We start from the raw sequence: 23,903 nt of genomic DNA, 5'->3' as shown, positions 1-23,903 counted from the left end.
AATCCATATTGCAATATAAGAATCTGGGTGATACAGCGTTTTCTGTAACCAATGGCTTAATCCACCCTAATCTACTAACACACTCCTCAAAGTTTTCCATGTTCTCTCACGCACAGTGTGCACAGAGATGGCTGAGGGCTTGTGTCAACAGGGCAGGGTCTGGATTCTCAGGGGTTGGTCAGTTCTCATGGCATCAACCTGGTTGAGCAGATTTCCAAAAAATGCTATCAAATCCATGATGAGACCTACTGCGATCAACCAGCGAGGCGGAAGACAGCGTCACTGTGGGGGTGGTCTTATGATTAAAAGGACTCTCCGAAAGCTAGTGATCTTTGTTCTCTCCTAGCCCAGTCTTCGGACCTGAAGGTTTGGGAACTTGACACAGAATCTTGCCATCCTTCCTGCTTCTCTGGGAGTTGTCAGTCTCAACGTCCTTTGAGGAAGAAGCCTGTCATCTGACTTGCCCATCGTGGATCCATCAGCCACTGGATATCTAGGGTAAGACTCAGGTATGAAATCTGAGCCTTCTCAGTTCCTGCCTCTGTGAGTTGAAATGGGGATTATTCACATGAAAGCTCTCTACTTGTAAATGGTCCTGAGGCTAACATGGGAGACGGACCAATTTCTTGTGGGGCTGGGTCCAGAGCGTGGCTCTCCTTGAGATCTGAGCAGACCTGTGTACTCACCCACAGGATTCCTCTTGGAGCAGAGTGATCATCATGAACAGCAGAAACCCACCCAGGCTCCTGGACCTGGCCATCCAGGGCGTGTTGCAGAATGAGGCCTCAGCCATCGCCACTCTGGAGTGGCTGCCCACACAGTTCTTCCCTCCCTTGTTCATGGCAGCCGTTGCCAAGGTACACAGTGAGGTGGTGAAGGCCATGGTGCACTACTGGCCCTTCACACAGCTCCCACTTGGGGCTCTGTTGGAGGATTGTGTGTTTCAAGAGCTCATCTTAAAGGCTGCACTCGATGGTCTTGACATCCTGCTTGCCCAGAATGCTCAGCACAGGAGATGCAAACTGAAAGTGTTGGATTTACAGCTGCCCACTGGCACCAACTTCTGGAATGTCTGGGCAGGAGCCCCATCTAATGACTCTGAGATTCCATCAGAGGAGCCTGAGGACACATCCCACAGAACTCAGATGGGAAAAGGGCCCCATTCCAGATCAGGAGGGAAGCACCAGCCCCTGACCTCCGTGGAGGTGCTCACAGACCTGTGGTTTGAGGAAGCTACCTCAGATGTACTGCTCACCTTCCTGATTGAAAGGGTCAAGCAGAAGAAGGCCCTGCCAACGCTGTGCTGCAGGAAGGTGGCGTTTCTTGGACCTCTCCCACAACTTCACATTCTTGGGGACATCCTGAAGATGGTGCAGCTGGACTCAATCCAGGAGGTGGAAGTTCATGACAAATGGGACCTGCACAGCCTCAACTGGTTTGCTCCTTACTTGGCACAGATGGGTCACCTGCAGACCCTCTTTCTCTCTGGAGTGATCTTGGATTGCAAGGAGTGTGGCAAAGACTGCAACGTGGAGCAACTCCTTGCCCGATTCACCTCTCAGCTCCTCAATCTGCATCAGCTCCAGCACCTCTTCCTGGACTCTGTCTGCCTGCCTAGGGGCTGCCTCATCAGGCTGCTCACACGCTTGCCATCTCCCTTGATGACACTCAGCCTGACTGATTGTGTGCTTTTGGACGAGGACTTGACTTACCTGTCTTTATGCCCCTGTACCAGCCGCCTAAGATCCCTGGTATTGTGTGGTCTATCCAGGCCTAGCTCAAGTTATGCATTCCTTCCGGGTCTGCTAGAGATTGTCTCCACCACCCTTATGCACCTGAACTTAGCTGGCTGTGGGATCCAGGACCCTGAGCTCAGGGCCTTGCAGAATGCACTGGGCCGCTGCTCCCAGCTGGTCACCTTGATGTTATGTGGAAACCCCGTGTCCTGGGATGTTCTGCAGGAGCTGCTGCAGCACACCCCCCCTCAGTGCAAGTTCTTGGAGCTCCCTGTCCCACTGCATTGCTACGTGGGCCCCCAAGGAATGCTGGACATGGATGCTCTCCTTCCTGTGATGGAGGAATTGATGGTGATCCTGATGCCCAACGGAGTCGATTGTGTAGAATTCTGTAACCACAGAGGTACTAACAAAACATCGCAAGCCATCATCATTCAAATGGACAGCTGATGCCATCATCTCCTCCCCGGTATCTTCTCAGTCCAAAATATCCAGCTGTGAGTCCCTTATCCCCTTTGTAAAGTGTTCCTGTTCCCTATGCCTAAGCATTTGTTCTTGAGGTGCATGAGGATCAGGAGTCTTCTCTGTGATAAAGTCGCCTTTAGAGTTGAAGTTTTCAGGCAGCATCGGACATCACCCTCATCCAAGTCAACCCTCGCTTGCTTCACACCTGCCTTGTACAAGGCATTGAAAGAAAGATTCCAGCAGACTTGATGCTGACCCCACCCTCAATAAAGGATGACAGGACGGCACCATGTTTTTGGAATTGAAGGTCTGGCCTTGGCCTCCTTCTCGATTCAGTTCAACCTGGATTCCACGACCTAGGAAACTCTCCAAGAAATTCAGGAACCCCCCTTGTCGAGAAGAGACCAGCCCCTTTCCTTACAACCAACTGAAACCCGTTGTTAAAAGTCATGCCTACATTTCTGTACTCTGTGTTCAAATAAACATCTCTCCGTAAAGCCATTCACTGTGGTATTTATTTCTCTTGCAGCCTGTCTGAACTTTAAGTAATCATGACATGGTTTGTGGTTGCACATTCAGCAGAAATGGGCATCCACTTTTGGGGGTACTGGTCTCCCTCTTTATCTCCTCCAATTTTACCACCTTTAAAGCTGGGCTTTGGCCACCTTCCCAAGTATCAGGACGACATGTTTCAGTAGTGCTCCTAGGGGATACTTCAGTTATTCCCTGATGTCATTTGGGGTTCCTATTGCATCGCTTCATAGAACCTTATCCCAGGTGGTGCTGTGAAGGAAGTTCTGGGCAGATAAGCACAAGATCTATGGAATTATCCCACCAGGTGCTCCACAGGGAAGGACGAATTTATCTGCTTCAAACATTTATGACCTCAGATATCAGAGATGGGTGGCTGCCTATGATGGAAGAGGTGGTTGTTGCCAGTGCTTGTATTGATATACAAACCAGGAGATCAGGGTTTGAACATAAGTCTTCCAGTATTTCATAGGCTGAGTGCATTCCAGGGTGCATTCGTCAGAGTGCACATGGTTGCTGTACTCAGCATCAACAGGGTATAAGGACGTCGGAGCTGGTCACCCCTGTACCTTGCTGCACTCACGGTTCCTGCAGCAGCTGTCTGTCTTGTCTTTTCTGCATATCCCATCAACTTGTGGTGGGGCTTTCTCTATGTCTACTTGGACGGGACAGGAGTTTCTGTAGTTTGGTAGTGAGGTAAGGATATATATTTTAGAGCTCTAATGGTGTAACGACTTATGTGTTGGACAGTTATCTAGAAGGCTGACAGTTCAAAACCACACTTTTCTCCACCAGAGAAATATGGGACTGACTACTGTTATTAAGACACAGGGACAGATGAGAGCTGTCAGCACAAGGAATCCAGGACAGTTAAAACTTCAGAAGCAATTATGCGTGTTGCGATACCATGAGGGTAGAGTTGAGGTGTGGGCTGATGTGGAGGGGATGGGCAACCAATCACAAGGATGGATGTATAATGCACCCCACCCCCGAGTGAGACGAACAACAGAAAACTGGGTGAAGGGAGAGAGCAGACAGTGTAAGAAATGTAAATAATTTATAATTTATCATTAACTCACGAGAATGGGAGAGTGGTGGAAGGAGGGGTGTATAGAGGAGCTGATAGCATGGGCTCAAGTAGGAAACAAAGTTTTGAAAATGTTGGTGGTGACATATGTGCTTGATGCAATTGATGTATGGATTCTTATCAGTAGTGTAAGAGCCCTACCAATAGAATTATATATAAAATTATATTACCGTATACATACCATCAAATTTAGCTATGCTGTGGATCCTTTGGAGACTCACAGGGGCCATTCTACGCTGCCAAATATAGTCTCTCTAAGACAGCATTGTCTTTAGGGTAATGGATGTGATGCCCAGGAGGATGACTGATAACGTTCGCTGACATAAAATGACAATGATTTTTCTAAGGTGAATCAGACATATATAAAATTTAGATGCATGAATGGTGAGTGAATTTGCACTTAATTCTTGCCCCATTCTCAGAACAATCAGCTTTTAGGACATCTTCCTGCTTCAAGCTCCACTTCCTCAAGAGAAGGGAATAGAGGAGCGGTGTCTCTGTTTCTGAGATCTTCAGAAATAAGTGTTTTCCAATGCTCTTAGGCGACACCTGTGAAAGAATCGTTCAACCACTAAAGGGGTAGCGACCCATAGGTTGAAAATACGTGATGTTTAGCCTGGAGGAAAGAATGGATTCATCTTAATAGTTCCTGCAGGATGGCAAGGAGGTGGAAGGGATGCAATCACGCAGAGTTTGGTGCATTTTATTTTTTAAGAGACAATGTGGTATCCTGGAATGGATCTACAGGCCACTCCCACCAGGTGCTCCACAGAGAAGTACATGTTCCATGCTCCAGGCACTAATTATGCCCTCAGAAACCATGGAGGGGTGGTGCACATGATGGGATGCTGCACTGTATCAATAGTTTATCTTTTGGGATGCAAACCAGAAGATCACGGTTTGAACACCAGTTTTTCAGTTTTGCAGGAGCTGCATGCATTCCAGGATGTCTTCATCCACGTGCATTCAGCTGCTCTACTCAGCATAAACAGGGTATAGAGACACGGGGAGGCTTGTCATCCCCTATATCTTTCTGTCCTCATTGCCTTTGCACCTGAGTTTGGTTTGTGTTATTGTTTTGTGATATAATGTGGCTTCCATGAGTGGATCTGTTATAATGGAACCCTGTGTGAAGACATTCCTTAGAAGGATCAGGGTGGGATAGTAATCCTTAATCCCTCCTCAATTTTTGTCACGTGGAGGTTCGGGGACTTTCCGGAGGTGTTGATCCAGATCACTTTACCTCCCAAGAGATTTTAGACAAGTGAGCAGAGAGAAGCATGATCTTACTGCAGCAAGCGTGGGGAGATCAGGAACTCTCCAGGGCTGCTCTGCTGGCACATCCAAGCTCTCATCCCTCCACAACCACAAGGAAATAGAAGGAAAGCGAGTTTCTCTGAGATGTGGCTGAACAGAACTGTCGTCTCGCATGGGATTCAAGGACAACACAGCCTGATGATAGAACACACAGCTGTCTACAGCCAGGAAAGGAGTGAGGGTCAGGTGTGTCTCTGGATTGGGAATCCTTTTGCAGTGAGCTTCCTAGACACAAGTTAAGGCAGATGCTAAAATACCATCAGATTTCCCAGGCAGGTCACACTCTCATATATTACCAGTTGACTAGGAACTGGCCCCAGACCCAACCCGAAAAACAGAACTGTCTCCTCTGGTTGGTGCCCTGAATTTGGACTTCACACACCTTGATAAGACAATTTTTTCTGGTTTCTGGTGCTTCTATCCTTGTGAAAGGATTAAGGATCCTAGGAAAAACACTTAATCCCTTAAAATCATATGTGGTACAGTGAATTAATTGGGATCTCTCAGCGAACCATGGGTTTTTAAAGAGAAACTGCTGAGGATCACGATTATTCTGAGAAAGGAAAGGTAGTGGGAACTACGGACAGGATTCTGTTGTAAGTGATTATTACAAAGGCTAATTGTGATGGACGAAGCCTGATCTCTCAACACAAAGATTGGTCAACGTCACCAAGTTCACTCACGGCCATCAAATCCATTCCAACCCAGCAACGCCATGGGGCAAAGAACTGCACTTTTAGTCTGGGAATTCTTGTATTTCCCCATCATATGTGATTGATGTTGTTCTCTGTAATGAGATTATAGTTCTGTTCCCTGGTAAATATATTGATCAAATATGATGGAGAAATAAAATTCACAAACAAGAAGAACTGAAATCAAAATACAACACCACAACCAGAAAAAGCACTCAGTAACGGACTGTGAGAAAAATATCAGTGAAAACCAAACACAAATCTGAAACCAGCGCTTCCTCACAAACAACAACACACACAGAGAGACCCACACCCCACACAATAATGTAATACATGAAGAGCAAGAAACTTAACACAATACAGTTACACACTCTCACACAACATGCACAAATATAAAGCAAAATTTCTGGAATATATATATCAATAACCTCACCCAAGGTCAATGGACTAATTCTAAAGTTAACAGAATGAGAGAAGCAGATGGGTCAGAAAACCGTTAACGTTGGTTGTTTTAAGAACCCTAATTGGTGATGTTTCTCCCATCAGAGCACTTGAGAAGAGAATGTACAGGACTCTTTCCAGAAGTCAATCCTTAAAGCACGTCCAGTGTAATCTAATAATCCCTACTGTGCTCTACGGACATGCAATTGAGGTCTCATGTTTGGTAATCCACTGGGGTGCTTACCACCAAGTCACTGGTTCAAAGCTCTCAGCCAATCTGCCGGACTTGATGAGGCCTCTACTCCTGGAGAGATCGACAGTCATTAGGAAGCTAAAGAGGCACTTCAGTTCTTTCCCATAGTTGACTCCTAGTTGGAAGAGGCACAGAATACAAGTAATGTTGTGCTTTGGGAAATTAATTACACAGATGGATATCCATAAGGACAAAACCCTGTCGCTGAGGGAGGGGGGAAAGGGGAGGGAGGGGGAAAAAAAGAGGACCTGATGCAAGGGGCTTAAGTGGAGAGCAAATGCCTTGAGAATGATTGGGGCAGGGAATGTATGGATGTGCTTTATACAATTGATGTATGTATGTATGGATGGTGATAAGAGTTGTATGAGTTCCTAGTAAAATGTAAAAAAAGAAAGAGGAGAAAAAAATGATTAAGGCAAAGCCTGTACAGATGTGCTTTATACAATTGATGTATGTATATGTATGAACTGTGATAAGAATTGTATGGGCCCCTAATAAATTGTTAAAATTAAAAAAAAAAAACAACAACCCTGTCGCAAATGTGAGATTCTGTGCTCTAGAGCCATGTCTGTAACCAATTGCATAATCCACTCTCAGCAGGTAACCCACTCCTCAATGTTTACTATGTTGTCTCAAGCACAGTGGGGAAGGTGTGATGGCTGAGAGTTTGTGTCAACAGGGCCTGGTCTGGATTCTAAGGGGCTGGTTCTTTACGATGGCATCAACCTTGTTGATGGGATTTCATAAAATGCCATCAATTTCCAGCTGAGACTTACTGTGAACAGCCAATGACGGGGAAGAGAGCTACCTTGTGGGTGTGGCCTCATGATTTAAAAGGTCTCTGTGAGAGCTCTGTAGCTTTGTTCTGGACCTGGACCCTTCCACTGACCTGAAGGTTTGGGGACTTGGGACAGAATCTTGCCATCATTCCTGCTTCTCTGGAAGTTGTCAGTCTCAACACACTTGAGGAAGAAGGCTGCCATTGGACCTGCCATCTGGGATTCATCATCCACTGGATCTACTTGATCAAGGATAAGAGTCAAGACTGCAATCTAAGCCTTGTCTGCCTCTGCAAAGGTGAGTTGGACTTGGGAGTGGCATGAGAATCTGTGTGGGGAGGAGCCTAGATGTTTGTTTCAAGCTTGTCTCTGAGGGCCTATGTGAATCGAGTGCCACCAATGTGTTGCCATTCTTGCCTCTAAAGAGCACTTTGGCCGTGTGCGCTCGCACAGTCCATTTCAAGAGGGACTACAGGGGATGGATAGTTAGCATTACAGAATTGACACATAGCTTAAATCTCTGAATCTGAACTGATGATTTCCAGCATAAATGCCCACTGATTCACAATCAAGAATCAATTGACAACAGAAAATACAACAGAATTATTTCTATTATCTGTTCTGAGACAGACTAGCAGTAGCCACTATATGCCATCTTGTTGACTGCTGAGTGACCTGCCACCTTCACCCTCCCGTCATGGATAGTCCACCTAGTGATTGGTTTTTGTTTGTTTTTTTAAAATCATTTCTTTGGGGGCTCTTACAACTCTTCTCATAAACCATACAACCATCAATTGGGTAAAGCATATTTGTTATATTTGTTGCCATCATCATTCTCAAAACATTTGCATTCTACCTGAGCACTTAATGTCAGTTCCTCATTTTTCTCTCTCCATCCCCACCCCCCGCCCTCATGACCCCTTGATAATTTATACATTATTATTTTGTCGTATCTTAGATAGTCTGATGTCTCCCTTCACCCATTTTCTGTTGTCATTCGCCCAGGGAGGAGGTTATATGTAGGTCCTTGTAATCGGTTCCCCTTCTCTACCCCACCTTCCCTCCCCCCTCCCAGTATCACCACTCTCAGCACTGGTCCTGAAGTGGTCATCTTCCCTGGATTCCCTGTGTTTCCAATTCCTATATGTACCCTTCTACAGATAGTCTGGTCTAGCCAGATTTGTAAGGTAGAATTGGGGCCGTGGTAGTGGCAGAGAGGAAGCATTTAAGAACTAGAGGAACGTTGTATGTTTCATCCTTGCTACATCGCACCCTTACTGGCTCGTCTCCTCGCTACAACCCTTCTGTTGTCATCGCTGGGTTCTCTTTTGTCACTTTGTCTTGCTATGTCTTGTAATTTTGGTAAGTATTATTATCTCTTCAGCTCTCTCTAGATGAGATTGGCTAGATGAACAGTGTGGAGGAGAAAACAATTGGTCTGATAGTTCTGGGTTGGGGTGGAGAGGACGGACAGTGATTGGTTTTAAAGTGCGCTCTTATGTTCTACAGATCAGACATTGTTCTCAATAATGTTGATTTTGATGCATAACCAGGATATTGCTATTTTTGTTTTATTAACCGCGATGTTATATCAATGGTGTACCATGTAAGGCTCGCTAACAATATAGAATAATAACATTCATTTTCCTTTGTGGTTCTGTCCACTCTTGATTGAGTCTTAGACAAATGATGTATGAGTGTTTTGCCTTTAAAGATAGACTCAAATGTCCACTTCAGACTGCAACCAGAGTCACCTTTAGTAGATAACTTAATAAAGAGTCTTTAACACATCAAGACATGCTCATGGCTGTCATCTATTGGAACCAACAAATCTGCCAAAATGCTCATGTCTGTAGAGCACGATTAAACCCCCGGGCAGCATGTTTCCCTCTAATACTTCAGTTTGTCTTTGAAATGTTCTGTTAGCTCTTTCTTTCATCAATTCTTCCATTTGCTTTAGCTATGATTTTCCCAGTGGCAACATTCAGAGTCTCTTGATGTCCACCTTGGTCATTCTTCCTTTGCTGCCTTGTGAAGGATGTTCTCTTCATAGTGATATTGATGTCATTCCACAGCTGGTCCAGTTTCCTGTAGTTAGTGCTCCGTTACTCATACCTGTTCTTGAGATGGTCGTGACATTCATGCGGGATATGTCTCAGATTATATTTGAAAATTTGTGTATTGGATTCATTTCTTCAGATTCATGGTCTCAGCTTCATTTTTGATGGCACATAACGAGCTCCTCCAAAATCTCCTTTATGTTAGTGGTTAAGTCTGAACATTTCCTTTTGGGGAAGGTAAACATAACATTGAAATGCAAAAAAAAACCAACCAAAAACACCTATAAATCCTTTATTAAATTCCTTGAGATCATGGAACAATAAAGCAGATCATCTTGCCCACAGGGAGAGTGCATTGGAGAGTGGGTTACCTCCACTCTCCTACAGGCCATCCTGGGAGCAATAGTCTCTCACCAGATTGGGTGTGTGCTGGATGGTTAGTCCAGTACTGGAAGTTTCAGTCAAAAGGCATACCCTAGCTCTGTTGCTTAGGCGGCCTTCTTTGGAAAGATCAATCATCTAAGCTATATGAAGGCAAAAGTATCTTTTTTTAGTCTTGGCCATCTTTGGGTTTCCATAATCCCTCCTCCTATTGTGATTAATGAGCTTCCAATGATTCCTGAACTTGACAGTTTCCTGTATTCCATGACTTAGTGACAGAATATCCTGACTGAATCTTTGGACTCTACCATGGCTTCATGCTAATAGCATTCTTCATTGAGATCATGTATGTTTGGTTTCATTTTGCCTTAATATCGTTTATGACAGTGCTTGCTTTGCTTAGTTGACATTTTGCATTGGGGTCTCTTCTGTACCCTAAAACATTTTCCTCAGATTAAGTCTATTTGAGTTCTGTCCATCATATCTGCATAGAAAGTCAACATGTGTAGCTGCCATTTGTGTTGTTAAAGCAGGTGTGCTTGGGGAAGAAGTCATTGGCCTTGAAAAATTTACCCTTTATTTCCAGGTTTCTTTCTATCACCAAGATCATATTTCCTGTCCTCTTTTCCTTCCTCTCTGTTTCCTAATTTACTATTGCAATCACCTATCATCATCTCTGCCTCTTGACTACACGGGTGATCAATTTCATACTGAGATGGTTTGAAGAATCCTTCAGTTCTTTCGTTTAGCGATTGGTGAGCAAATTTGACTGCACACTGTATTGACGAGACTTTCATGTCCTCCCATAGATAATATCCCGAAACAGAGAGCATAGTAGTTCAATATAGATGTAAAATTTCCATTTGAGGAATGCCCAGTCATTCCTTCTGAATTGATCTCTCCTGCACAGTAAGCCATAGGATTGTTGGATTCTATATGCAACCACCATACTTCCTACTGATCTTTGATTTATGCATTTCCACAGCTGCTGAGGTCACTGTCCACCATCGGACCTGCCTATCTTGGATTCTACAACTCGAGGACCCACTTGAATCTGCGAAAGTATCCAGTTTGAAAACTTTCCAGCCCCTACCTTGCCAGCCTCTACCACTGTGAGTTCATAACAGGAGTGGCATAGCCAGGAAGCTTCCCTCTGAGGAGCTAAGGCGGGCAGGTTCCGGGTTTTAAAGTGCTGGAACAACCAGTGTGGCTGTCCCAGAAGTCTGAGCAAACCCCTATTTTTATTCACAGGTCTGGACTCTCTGTGGAGCTGATTGTTCAACATGAGCAGCAAGAACCCACCCAGGCTCCTGGACCTGTCCATCCAGAGTGTGTTGCAGGACGAGGCCTCAGCCATTGCTGCCCTGGAGTGGCTGCCCACAGAGCTCTTCCCCCCGCTGTTCATGGCAGCTGTCATTGGGGGACACGGAGAGACAGTGAAGGCCATGGTGGGGTCCTGGCCTTTTATCCGGCTCCCACTAGGGGCTCTCATGAAGTCTTCGCATTCTCACCAGGACATCTTAAAGGCTGCCCTGGATGCTTTTGACATCCTGCTTTCCCCAAAGGTTCCCCCCAGGAGATGCAAGCTGAGAGTGCTGGATCTATGCCTGGACACTGACACCAACTTCTGGAAAGTGTGGTCTGGAACCGAATCCATTGCCTCTGTGACCTCATCAGAGGATCCAGTGACCACCCGTCCCGGGACTCTGACCCACACCAGGAAGGATTCCAGAACAGGGGAGAAGCCTCAGCCCTTGGCCTCCGCCATGTTCCTCACAGACCTGCGTGTCCTAGAAACAGGCCCAGATGAAGTGCTTACCTTCCTCATGGAAAGGGCTCAACAGGGAATGGACCTGCCCAATCTGTGTTGTAGGGAGCTAGAGTTTGTTGGTCTCCCACCACTTCCTGTTATGGAGGAGATCCTGAAGGCTGTGCAGCTGGGCGATGTGCAGGAAGTGGTGTTGCATTGCAGATGGGACCTGCACACCCTCGAATGGTTTCTTCCTCACCTGGCCCAGATGGGTCAGCTTCACACACTTCACCTCACGGGAATAATCCTGGAACCCCCGGTACCGAATCGCATGGCTAAGGTGGAGGAGGTACTGGAAAAACTGACCTCTCAGCTCCTCGGTCTGCATCAGCTCCAGCACCTCATCCTGGAATCGGTCTTCTTCAGGGATGAACAGCTCAGCCAGCTGCTCAGAAGTCTGTCAGTCCCCTTAGAGTCCCTCACCCTCTCGTACTGCGTGCCTGTGGACTCAGACATGAGTAGTCTGTGCTCGTGTCCCTGCACCAGCCTCCTCAGGTACCTCGATCTGAGTGGTGCGCTCAGTGCAGGCTTTAGCCGTAGATTCCTCCCAAGTCTGCTAGGGAGGGTCTCAGCCACCCTGACCCACCTGGACTTAGCTGACTGCGAAATCGAGGACTCTGAGCTCCGTGCTTTGCAGCTTGCTCTGGGGCACTGTTCCCTGCTGAGCGCCTTGGCGTTGGGTGGAAACCCCGTCTCCCTGGCGGCCCTGCAGGGCTTCCTTCGTCACACTTGGCCACTGTGCAAGTTCTCCCTTCTGGAGCTGCCTGTCCCTCAGGACTGCTATGAGGATTTCCAAGTGTCTCTGTGCCAGGATTCTCTTGTAGAGGCAATGCAGGCACTCAGGGAGACCCTGCAAGCCTATGAGCCTCTCTATGTAAGCTTTGCTGGCAGCACTCCTGACAGAGATTGGCATGCAATCATCATTCACATAGACAGCTCACCTTCCATACCGTGTCTTCTCAATCCTCACCATTGATTCTGAGTTTCTAACCCATTTGTCGAATGTTCATGTTTCTGATGTATACGGGATCATTTGGGACTAGGCTCGTGATCATGACATATGTGCTATCATAATGTGACTACGTGGAGGTGAAGGTTACAGCAGGCGTCTCATATCAGCTGCTTCACCCGAGACCACCCTTGCTGACATCCCATCTCTCTTCTGAAGCCATGAACAGAGAGGCCAGCACACAGATAGGTGCAGATAGGAGACAGAGCACAGCCTGTTTTGTGGACACAAGGTCCCTTCCTGCCTTGGGAACCTCCTGGACTCTGGAATGTGGATAACAAAATTCATGGAGATTGCCAAGGGAGAGGGGCACTCCAGATGTTGAAAAGAGACCACTCCCTCCTACTACAGATGCTCAAATTTCTCCAAACCCATTCTCCATGCCTACAATAAAATAAACATCTCTTTGTAAAGCTACTAACTATCGTGTTCACTTCTCCTCCAGACTAAATACAAAAATCAAGCAGTCATGACCTGGGAGGTGTTCCGTCTTTCCAGCAGAAGTAGGCATGAAAGGATGCCCATTAGGGTGCTGTGCCTGGGTAGTGGGTAGTGTTGGTCTATGAATCACTAGTTGGAGGCTTCTAAACAAGTAACTTCTACAATGCAAAGCGATGAGAGTCTGCCTCCACAGAGACATAGAGCACCAGCTCAGCCAATGTATGGGGCTTGGTCTGGCCATGTACTACTGGAGAGATTGACCGTCCATAGGAAGCCAAAGAGGCACTTCGACTTGTTCCAGCTGGGTCTGGACCATGCAGCAACTTCCCCTAGCTCCCCACCAACGATGGCCTGCTGGACCGTGCGGCCCCTTCTCCTCGCCTCTCAAGGCCAGAACTGGATTGTGCAGTCCCTACCTCCAGCATTCCAAGGAGCTTATCTCTCCAGGGCGGGTCTGTAGCCCCTTCCCTCATTGTTCCAAGATGATTTACTCACAGACCATGTCCTGACTCAGACCCTGCAACTGCATCGTCAGAAGGCCTCCCTTCCCCTTATCAGTCCTTGGCTCAAGAGCTGCCTCACTGCCAGGAGCGATTTCCCTGACCTAATTCCTTGTGTCTCACAACCCGCCCAAGGCCTCAAGATGCTCCCCTGCTCTCCCTTCCCTCCAGGGAGTTCTTTTCCTGCCTCAATAAAATCTTTCTCAACTTCACATTCCTGGCTAAATTCTTTCTGTTCCATGCCTCCATCTCCAACCTTTCATCTTGGTGCTGACAGAACCAGGACTGACGGGGGGGGGGGACCCCATCCATCCTCTGGGGAGTGCACAGTCCCGTCCTCCGTTTTCAACCTCTCAACTTGGTGCATGAATGCTGCTGGAGTAAGAGGTGTGCTGACGCGCACCACCCACCCTTCCCCACTTCCCTTGAACCAGGACCTCTCAGCTGCCATCCTCCGCATCTACAAGTGAGTACCTAGCAGTCCCTGCACCTCTGCCTGGACTAGAGTTCAGTCTGTCTGAGCTCTTTCTACCTGTTTGTGTATCTTGTGCTGGCAGTTCTGTGGTGCCTGCTCTCAGATTTATTCTAAAATCGACTTCCTCCTTCTCCCTACCAGTTCTGCAGTGCCTGCTCTCAGACCTTATCTAAAATCAACTCCCTCCTGAACAACTCCTCTGACCGCTCTTCATACATCTGGCCCCAAAGCCAGGCCACTCCCCTCCCTCGCTTCCTGCAGTGTCTTTCATTGTCACTGACCCAAAGTCCCTGTGTGCTGGCTAAAGCCGAAAAATGTGCCAGGGAACCTTCCTGTACGGGGAGTCCAGTACTCTCCCACGGGGCGCCTAGCTCTGACCGGGACGCCTCTCAAGGATACCAGGTCACCCCCTGACTGACGGGTGTGGACAGGGACCAGTAGACGCCCTTCTCTGATCCTACCCCGTGCAGCTTAAGACATCATGGGGAGCTCGCTCTCTAAGCCTCCCAAGACCAGCCCCTTGGGAAGCCTCCTGACCAACCTCACTGATCGGGGCCTGGCTCCAGATATTCACCCTAAGCACCCGGTCTTTTTTTGTAAGCAAGTGTGGCCACAATCCCAATTGGACAATGAGTCACACTGGCCAATACTTTCGATTCCAACATTCTCTGAGACCTCACAATTTTTGTCACTAGACTCCAAAATGATCTGAGGTTCCCAATGTTCAGGCCCTTTTCTTTCTTCGCTCCCTTCCCTCTCTATGTACTGCCTGTCACCCGGCTCAAGTTCTCTTAACCAAACACTCTCTTAATCAGGCCCCTGACATTACTCCCGTTGATCTTTCCCTAACCCCCCTGACTCCTTGTCTGCACCCCTAGTAAGGCCTCCTCCATATTCTGGGTGCCCCTCAGCACCACCTCCCTCAGCTCTCAGTGGCGACACCCGCAGCCTCCCAAACCCCACAGTCGCCCGCCCTTACTCAGGCTTACAAGCCATCGCTCATAAAGCAGTAAACACGGGCAAGCTGCAGGAAATTATCCAGCAACCGAGTGAGAATCCGGCAGCTTTCCTCACTCGCCTAGCTGGAGCCTTACCTGAGTACACTAGGCTAGACCCTCCCTCTCGAACGAGGCCTCCGGTGCTAGCCAATCATAACATAGTCAGTCACCAATACTCAAAAGAAACGTAAGAAAACTGAGGATGGACCTCAGATGCCAATACGTGACTTAGTCAATGTCGCATTTAAAATTTTTAGCACCTGAGAAGACCAGGCTGAGGCAACTTGCAAATTCTGAGGCAAGATGGCAAGCCCAAGTCTTGAGGTCGTCTGGAGGGAGGGGTCAGAAGAATTCAGGAAACAGCAACTTCAGCAGTCACTTCACAGGCGGCCAGAAAGGGCACTGGACTAAGCATTGCCCACATCCCCGGCCACCCACCTAGCCATTCCCATCGTGCGGTCAGCAGGGCCACTGGAGAAGTGACTGTCCTTCAGTGCCTAGTCATGGAGAGTCAGTCCCTCCAAACCTTGAACCACCATTAACACTGCTTGACCTGGCCACCGATGACTGATGAAGAAGCCCCTCACTCAGCATCCTCAGTGACCCCTCCTTCTCCGTGCTCAGGGTAGTGACCAGGGCAGCAGGTAAGCCGGTTTCCTTTTGGTGGACACGGTCTTTTCAGTCCTCCCCTCCTTCTCGAGCCCGACTTCCCCTTGCCAGGTCTCAGTTATGGGAACTGATGGTCATCTCTCCAAGCCTTTAGGCACCCCACCTTTAATGATGCCTTTGTATTACCATCCCCCTTAACCCAGCTTATCAGCATTCATTTGCCGTTACCTGCAGCCTCTCCTAAAACAGTTCTAAAGCAGACACAGCCCAACTCCCTTAACTTCTCTCTCCCTCCAAGCAGCAGCCTTCCTGTGCTACAACCCAAATGATTCCCAGCAGACCGGTAACTCCTTGCTGACACTTAGTTAATAAAAAGATGTAAAGGATATCAAGTGGACAGTTCCCCAGGAACACAGGAAAGCAACAAAACAGACAAGGTCACTACTTCAAACAAGCCACCTCTGCTAGACCTCTAGACTCTTCCCCATTTACTCAAAGCAACCTTTTAACAAACTCTTACAAACTCTCCTCCAATCTCCGCCTTTACATTTGCCAAACCCTAGTAAACCTTTTTTACTTTGCACGGACGGAAACCAAGGTAACAGCAGTTAAAGTCCTGACTCAGGTCCTGGGACCCACCCACTCTCCAGTAACTTATCTGTCTAAACAGCCATATATGACAGTCAGAGGCGGGCAGCCGTGCCTTGGGACCTGGCAGAAGATGCCTCCCTTACTAAAGAAGCTCTCAAACTAACACTCAGAGAGCCTATCCAGGCGTTATCTACCCACAAACTGCAAAACCTTCCCTCACTCCAAGTCCTGTCTTTACTGTCCACCAACTGCCTACAAAAATCCACTTTATGTTTATTGAAAACCCTAATAGAACCCTGTGCCAGGCTCCCTCTCTAAACTCAGCAACCCTCTTGTCTCAGCTCTTGTACTCACCAGAACCTAGCCGTCCCTCCTGATCACAAGCAATTGGAAAACTAACACTACCTCGAACTAAACTTTTAAATCACCCTTTCCTGATCCAGATCTACCTTTGGTTGTTGGTAACAGTTCTGTCCTAGACAGCCAGGGACAGGGACATTGGCATCATCTGACTTGATTGAATTAACCCCTACACCACACCATGACCATTACTCCACTCAGATGGTGGCCCTACCACCTTATGCTTTACTGAAACTTCTTCTACTTAATTCTTGTTCAATTCTGTTACACCCAGTCCCTCCCTAGTCTCTGACAGATACATGAAGCAATTCACAGTTCAGGAAGCAATCCCTGAACACATCCTGCTAGCAGAATGCACAAGGTAATATAAAAGCCACATTAAAGTCATCACCACAGCTACTCTGTTACTTCATAAATCAGGATGAAAATAGCTCTTCTCTCCATGAAGTTTCCAACCATAAAGTAACTGTTACTGCACCAGCACATTCTCACACTCCCATGTTCACTACAAAAACTCGTTCTCACGCTCACATTCTCACACAACTATATTCACTGTTCACACAACATTCATTTACATTCCGTGCACACACTCACACTGATTGGTAGAAACTCGCTCAGTTATGTTCACGCATCTGCATGCCCACGTCTGCACACTCTCCCATTAGGGCAGAGCGTACTCCAAACACAAACTTTAGCAAACAACTCCGGCTGGTCATGAACTCTTCCTCAGAGTCTCTCACCTCCTTGAAGCAACATATTGCATCCCTGGCTCAGGTAACCCTCCAGAACCACCGTGAATTAAATCTTCTAGCACCTGACAAAAAAGTACACACACTCTATCAATGAGTCAAAAGCTGTTAAATAAAATGTTAATCAAAACCACCATCTTCTCCAATGCAAACAGACGACGACCTGCCCCCTCAAAGACACAGAGCATTGATTACCAATATGGCTGATGCAGCCCATGGTAGAAACTGGAATGAATGGCCTGGGGCAAACCAGACACGTACACTTTATACATGGGAGAAGGCGGGGGCTTTCTAATCCTACAGAGAGCTGCCATCTCAGAAACCCTTAGGGCAGCCTACTCTGTGGGTTACGGTTTCTGTTACTCACCGTCGACCAAAGGCTGTAATATTTCTTTGCACTTTATTCTGTATTCTAGTAGATGCATTTTCAATTGCCACCAAGGTGTAAGTTTTCTGTATTGATGACAAGGTCGCATGCACCAGGGCCGATGAGGGTTGGAACCGATGATGAAGAGGCTTGAGGGAAGTTGGGGGCTGTTTTCATCTGGCCTACGGTTTACAAGGAGGGGTTGGGACACAAGGGCACTGAGTTGGTTTTGTTATTTTTTTTAATGATAGAACGTGGCTTCCATGAATGGATCTGCCATGATGGGATCCCGTATGAAGACATTCCACAGTAAAGGTTTCAGGGTGGGATAATAACCCTTCCTCCATTCTCTGTCTTTATCAGATTGATGTCAGGGGAGCTTCCTGAGGTGTGCGTAATATATTCAGCGTTTCAGGTGGGCAGTAAGATAAGAATATATATATATGTAAAATCAGAGTTCTGGGTGGTGGGTAGTGTGGGGAGGAAAAGGATATAGAAGAGCTGATATCAAATAGTTCAAGAAGAAAAAAATTTGTTTTGAAACTGATGGTGGCAGCAATTGTAAAATTATGCTTGATCTAAATGAATTCTGAATTGCTATAATATCTGTAAGAGCTCCCAAAAGTGTGATCAATTAAAAAATAAAAAGAATGAGTGGTGATATGGGACATCATTGTCTGGTGCTGGTTTTCAGTGGATACATTTCTATTTTTCCCACTTTGATCATGACGTTGGCTCTTAGGGTTTTTTTTGTATATGGATTTTATAATATGAAGCAATTTCATTTCAACGCTGATTTTTGAGTGTTCTTATAAAAAACAGTTGATAAAATGCTTGTATGTTTTTTATTCGTCACCTTGTTTGTGTGATGGATTATATGTATTGTCTTTGGAATGTTGTACCAATGTTACATCTCTGAGATGAATCCCACTGCACCTTGGTTAATTGTATATAAATATAATGCTGGATTTTTATATATAAACAATGCTGAATTGGCTCGAATTTTGTTGTGGATGTGGGAAAAGAGCCTCACCACAGCCAAATGGGTCTATGGTGCAATTGTGTAAGAGACTAAGGACTAAATGTCCTAAGAGGCTGCTCCTCTCTGTACAGTCCGTAGGAGGAAGGATGGAATCCACTTTCCAATGCATTCTACCTGAGGGCAAGGTGATCTACTTCATTGGTTCTTTGATCCTAAGGAATGAATGAAACTTAATTTCTATGGGGACTTGCTTGTTTGTTTTTTGACATCTGTTATCTGGTCCATTTTTCTATCATCAGTGTTCAATTCATCAGATCTGTTCATGAGAGGATCCTGATGATCAGGTGGTATATACTTAAGGTTCTATTTGGGATCTCTTGTATTTGTTTAATTATCTTCTGCTTGCACTTGAACTTCCATAAGAGCAACTGATGGCTTGTTTCACAGTTGGCCCCAGGTTGTTGCCACAGACAGCAGTGTGGAATTCATGTTTCTCACAGAATGGAAAGATTCTAATCGAACAGACTGGGTTCTTGGCAACGTGGCAGAGAAGAAATGCCCTCAGACTGCAATTGCATTTCATGAAGATTTCCTTGGGCTTCATTTCCAGGAGATGAAGCTCAATAATTGTTTCCCTTGAGCCGGCTGGCAAATTTTTTGAATCCTTCCACTGGATACTACTTTGATGCACACTTTTTATGACATTAATGCTTGCAGTATTCCCTTGTTCTCTTTGCACAACTGCCACTTGATCCATGTACGAGGTCCATGTGAACACAATGAGGAATTCCCATTTGGAATTCCCTTTGGAATTCCCATTCTTCTACAGGTTATCCATACTTTGTTATGATGGACAAAGTCAACTTCCTGAAGACACAAGTAAAGTTTTCTTGTATTCTGTGCATTGAGCTAAGGATCATCTGACATCATCAATGATGTCCCTTGTTCCATGTCCTCTTCTAAATCAAGCCTGAACCTCTGTTAGCTCCCTCTTAATGGCCTGATACCACTGTTATGAGATGTTCTTCAAAAAATTTGTTTGTATATGGTACGAATGATAAAGTTGTATAATTTGCTTGTATATGATATTAATGATAAGGTTGCATAATTTGCTTGTATATGATACTAATGATAATGTTGCATAATTTGCTTGTATATGATATTAATGATAAGGTTGTATAATTTGCTTGTATATGATATTAATAAGGTTGTATGATTTGGTTGCATATGATATTAATAATAAGGTTGCATAATTTGAGCATTCAGTCTCTCTCAATTTTTTCATAAATCTAGTGTACACAACCAAAAAAGAATGAATGAATGCATGCATGAATGAATGAAATAAAAACTGGTCGCGATTCTAAAGTAAAATAAAAAAACCAGAGAGCTATTATTGGTAAGTTATCAGGAATAAGCAAGGTTACTGAATCAAAAATAACCAGGCAACACTCCATCATTTCAAGAAGTACATGAAACAAAAGGCCATTTGGAGAAGGGAACAAGAGAATTTTGACCTAACAGGAAAAAATCATGTATCTGCGACCATCAAGGATGGAAGAGAGGATACCTTAGCCAGGAGCCAGGGAGCTTGTGAAGAAGAATGTGCAGGAAGAGGGCACAAAGCACAAGTTTGCACCAAAAAGATGGTACCTCCTTTCCTTGCCTCGTGAGCATCATGGAGAATTGCTGCCCAAGGAGCTAGACTGTGTGGGAAAGGCATAGACCACAAAGGGTTTGAATCCTTTCTGGACAAAAAACAAAGATTCAGATAATCTTACCCTCAGGCAGAATTCCTAAGAAGGTGGATTTCCCTCTGGGGCCAGCACAGGGAGGGGCAGACACTCTGTTGAGAGGTTTTCCTACCTGTGTCCTCCATGGAAGTGCCTGTAGTGGGGAAGGCACAGGGATCAGCACTGTCATGCATCATGCCATATCAGTTTGGCCCTGACTGCCTTGGTCAGAAGGCTCTGACCTTTGGAAAAATCTCATGAGCCAAAGGTTCTCAACCTGTGGATCCCGACCCCTTTGAGGGTCAAACGACCCTTCACAGCTGTCACACAATTCATACCAGTAGCAAAATTATGGTTGTGAAGCAGAAACAAAAATAATTTTATGGTTGGGGGGAGGGTCACCACAATATGAGGAACTGTTTTCAAGGGTCTCAGCATTAGGAAGGTTGAGAACCACTGTCGTAAGCCCTGCTATGAAACATAATGTACGTGTACCAATCATGGGTCCTCCCTAATTCTGTAGTCTCACCTGGGAATGGGATGTATGGATCTTCCTCCCATCATGCAGTTGTGACCCTTGCATTTGCCTCCCCAACCCAATATCCTGTTTATCTTGAGTCGCAATTGTGAACCTCGTGTGGATTGCCTCCATTGTCCAAATGCAGTACCTCTGGTTCTGTCTTCTCTTTGTCCATTTTCAGACTTAGCGAATGTTCTCCTGGAATTAACTTTGAGATGTGGTCTCTTTCATGCCCAAGACACGTTGCAATGCCTCCCTCTGCCCAAGCTACGGCTTTGTCCACTCAATACCTTTGATGTGCTTTCTTCCTCTGTAAACTAAATGGCACCAAATGAATAGAAACTATAGTATATTCTCTCTATTTGTATGAGTTCTCTCACAGAATAATGGGGTTGAAATTCACCCATGATACAGAAACCAATCCTTGTGTGTGTGTGTGTGTGTGTGTGCTTCTTGACTCACACATTCATGACTATGATGGCCACAAGCTTTCTTTTCATTGTGGAAGGCAATGCCATTTTAAATATTAGTAATGATTTACAGATCAGATCAGAAGGTCCATCACATTACTTTGACAAGTTTAGAAGGAAAATATAATGGCCGTAGACAACTTTGAGAAGAAAAACCTGAAAATATCTGCAGAAAATTAAGCATCAATATATTCCTATGTATATAAAAGCCATCGTAATTAAGGATCTTTAAGAAACTACACACATCTCCTAATAATATAACCCTCCCAGATGCTAGACAATATATATGAACTTTGTTGCTAAGTTATATAGAACTGGTACTGATACGTTGCTGATGGAAACATATCATGGATAAAGTTGGAACGTGTAAGTGTACTATAGTCATTAAGGGAAAATGCTAATGATGAATATGGAACAAAAGAAAATGGAACAATTTTGGTTGAATTAGCATTTATGTGCACATTAGTGTATGTTTACGAATCCCTATAATTTTCTTAAAATATTTGAATATTTTCTTCGAAAACTCTTCCAGATATTTTAACAATCCATAATTCAAGTAGATCAAGCATAATTGCACAATTGTTGCCATCATCAATTTCAAAACATTTTCTTTCTTCTTGAACTTGAATATCAACTCTCTTTAATTTTCTTTTAAAAAAAAACATTTTATTAGGAATTTATACAATTCTTATCACAACCCATACATATACATACATCAATTGTGTGAAGCACATCTGTACATTCTTTGCCCTCACCATTTTCAAAGCATTTGGTCTTCACGTAAGCCCTCTGCATCAGGTCCTCTTTTTTTTCCCTCCCTCCCCGCTCGCCCTCCCTCCTGATCCCTTGATAATTTATAAATTATTATTTTGTCATATCTTACCCTGTCCCCCTTTAATTTTCTTAATGTAAACGTTTCCCTCCTTGTTCAAAATAAAATATATAAGCAGTTCTGAAGCTTTTAATTTATTTTTATTATTTATTAGTTGGGGACTCTTACAGCTTTTATAACAATCCATACATACATTGTATAAGGCAAGTTTGTACATATCTTGCCACCATACTTTTCTAAACATTTACTTATATTTTTAAAAAACATTCTATTGGGGGATCGTACAACTCCCACCACAATCCACACATACATCCACTGAGTCAAGCACACCTGCATTTGTTGCCATCGTCATTCTCAAAACGCTCCCCTTCCATTTGAGCCCCTGATACCAGCTGCTCATTTTCCCCCTCCCTTCCTGCTCCCCCTTCCCTCATCCACGCTTCATAATGAATAAATGATTATTTTGTCATATCTTACACTGTCCGACGTCTCCCTTCACCCACTTTTATGTTGTCCCCCAGGGAAGAGGTTATATGTAGATCCTTGTACTCAGTTTCCCCTTTCTACCCCACCTTGTCACCATGCTCCAGGTATCACCACTCTCACCACTGGTCCTGAAGGGATCATCTGTCCTCTATTCCCTGTGTTTCCAGTTCCCATCTGTACCAGTGTACATCCTCTTGTCAAGCCAGATTTGTAAGGTAGAATTGGTATCATGATAGAGGGGGAGGAAGCATTTAAGAACTAAAGAAAAGTTGTATGTTTCATCGCTGATTTCCTGCACCCTGTCTGACTGGTCTCTTCCCCACAACCTTTCTGTGAAGGGGTGTTCAGTTGCCTACAAATGGGCTTTGGGTTTCCACTCTGCACTCACCCTCATTTACAATGATTAAACATTTACTTTGTATTGAGCCCTTGATATCGGCTCCTCTTTTTCCCTCCCTCCCCTGACCGTCATGACACCTTGATAAATTATGCACTACTATTTTAGCAGTTCTGAAGCTTTTATATCTGTAATCATTAAATTTTTTTTTCTGATCAAAGGAATCAGATCTTTCCCAGGCATAGTGAGCCTGTAGGGCAGAGCAGAACTGTCCCAGTGGGTTTCTGAGACTATAAATGCTGTTTTTAGTGGCTCTAGAGTTGGTTTACAAGCATCTGGAATCTATGTACCAGAGACCAAGAAGGAAACACGTCCCAGACCCGGGCCATTCTTACAATCTTTTTGTTTTAGCACAGCACTGCAGCCCCTGGGTCAATCCATCCCCTTGAGGGCCTTCCTCGTTTCACTGCCTCTCCAGATTGCCAAATATGACGTCCATCCCCAGAGACCACTCCCCTGATCACACCTTCAAAGTGCTAAAAACATAGCGGCACCAGCCTCGTTTCTAAAGAACACTCTGCTTTCAAAAGTACAAGGTCAGGCAAGGGACAAAACGGTGCATGAAATCTGCTAAGGAAACATGCTACTGAGCGGGATTCAAATTTTTATGGTTAAACTCTGTCCATGTTTAAAACAGCAGCTATAGCATTGCTTTCCCCTAGAGAATGATTTGAGAAAATGACTTGTGTGTTATTTGAGTGGCCTGGTGTCTGAGAATTATTCAACACCATCATCATAATTTACATAAATATAAGACATGAAACACATCTCGTTTCCGCTAAGGATACCGTGGCATTGTGAACTAATTTTTAATGATATCCAAGTAAACATGTTT

At 45.2% G+C, this 23,903-nt stretch overlaps 1 protein-coding gene and 1 pseudogene across 1 annotated transcript; both read left to right on the top strand.

The window, feature by feature from the left end:
• The first annotated feature begins 839 nt into the window (after positions 1-839).
• LOC142435669 (melanoma antigen preferentially expressed in tumors-like) lies at positions 840-2,186 on the top strand. Its single transcript, XM_075539873.1, has one exon. The coding sequence runs from the start codon at positions 840-842 to the stop codon at positions 2,184-2,186; it is 1,347 nt and encodes a 448-aa protein (XP_075395988.1).
• An 8,839-nt stretch (positions 2,187-11,025) lies between these two features.
• Positions 11,026-13,972, top strand: LOC142435668 (melanoma antigen preferentially expressed in tumors pseudogene; annotated as a pseudogene).
• The last annotated feature ends 9,931 nt before the right edge of the window (positions 13,973-23,903 follow it).

Source organism: Tenrec ecaudatus, chromosome Y, assembly GCF_050624435.1.
Source record: "Tenrec ecaudatus isolate mTenEca1 chromosome Y, mTenEca1.hap1, whole genome shotgun sequence".
Lineage (NCBI taxonomy): Eukaryota > Metazoa > Chordata > Mammalia > Afrosoricida > Tenrecidae > Tenrec > Tenrec ecaudatus.
Note: the sequence above shows the minus strand (reverse complement) of the source record. Positions and strands in the feature narration are given on the sequence as shown.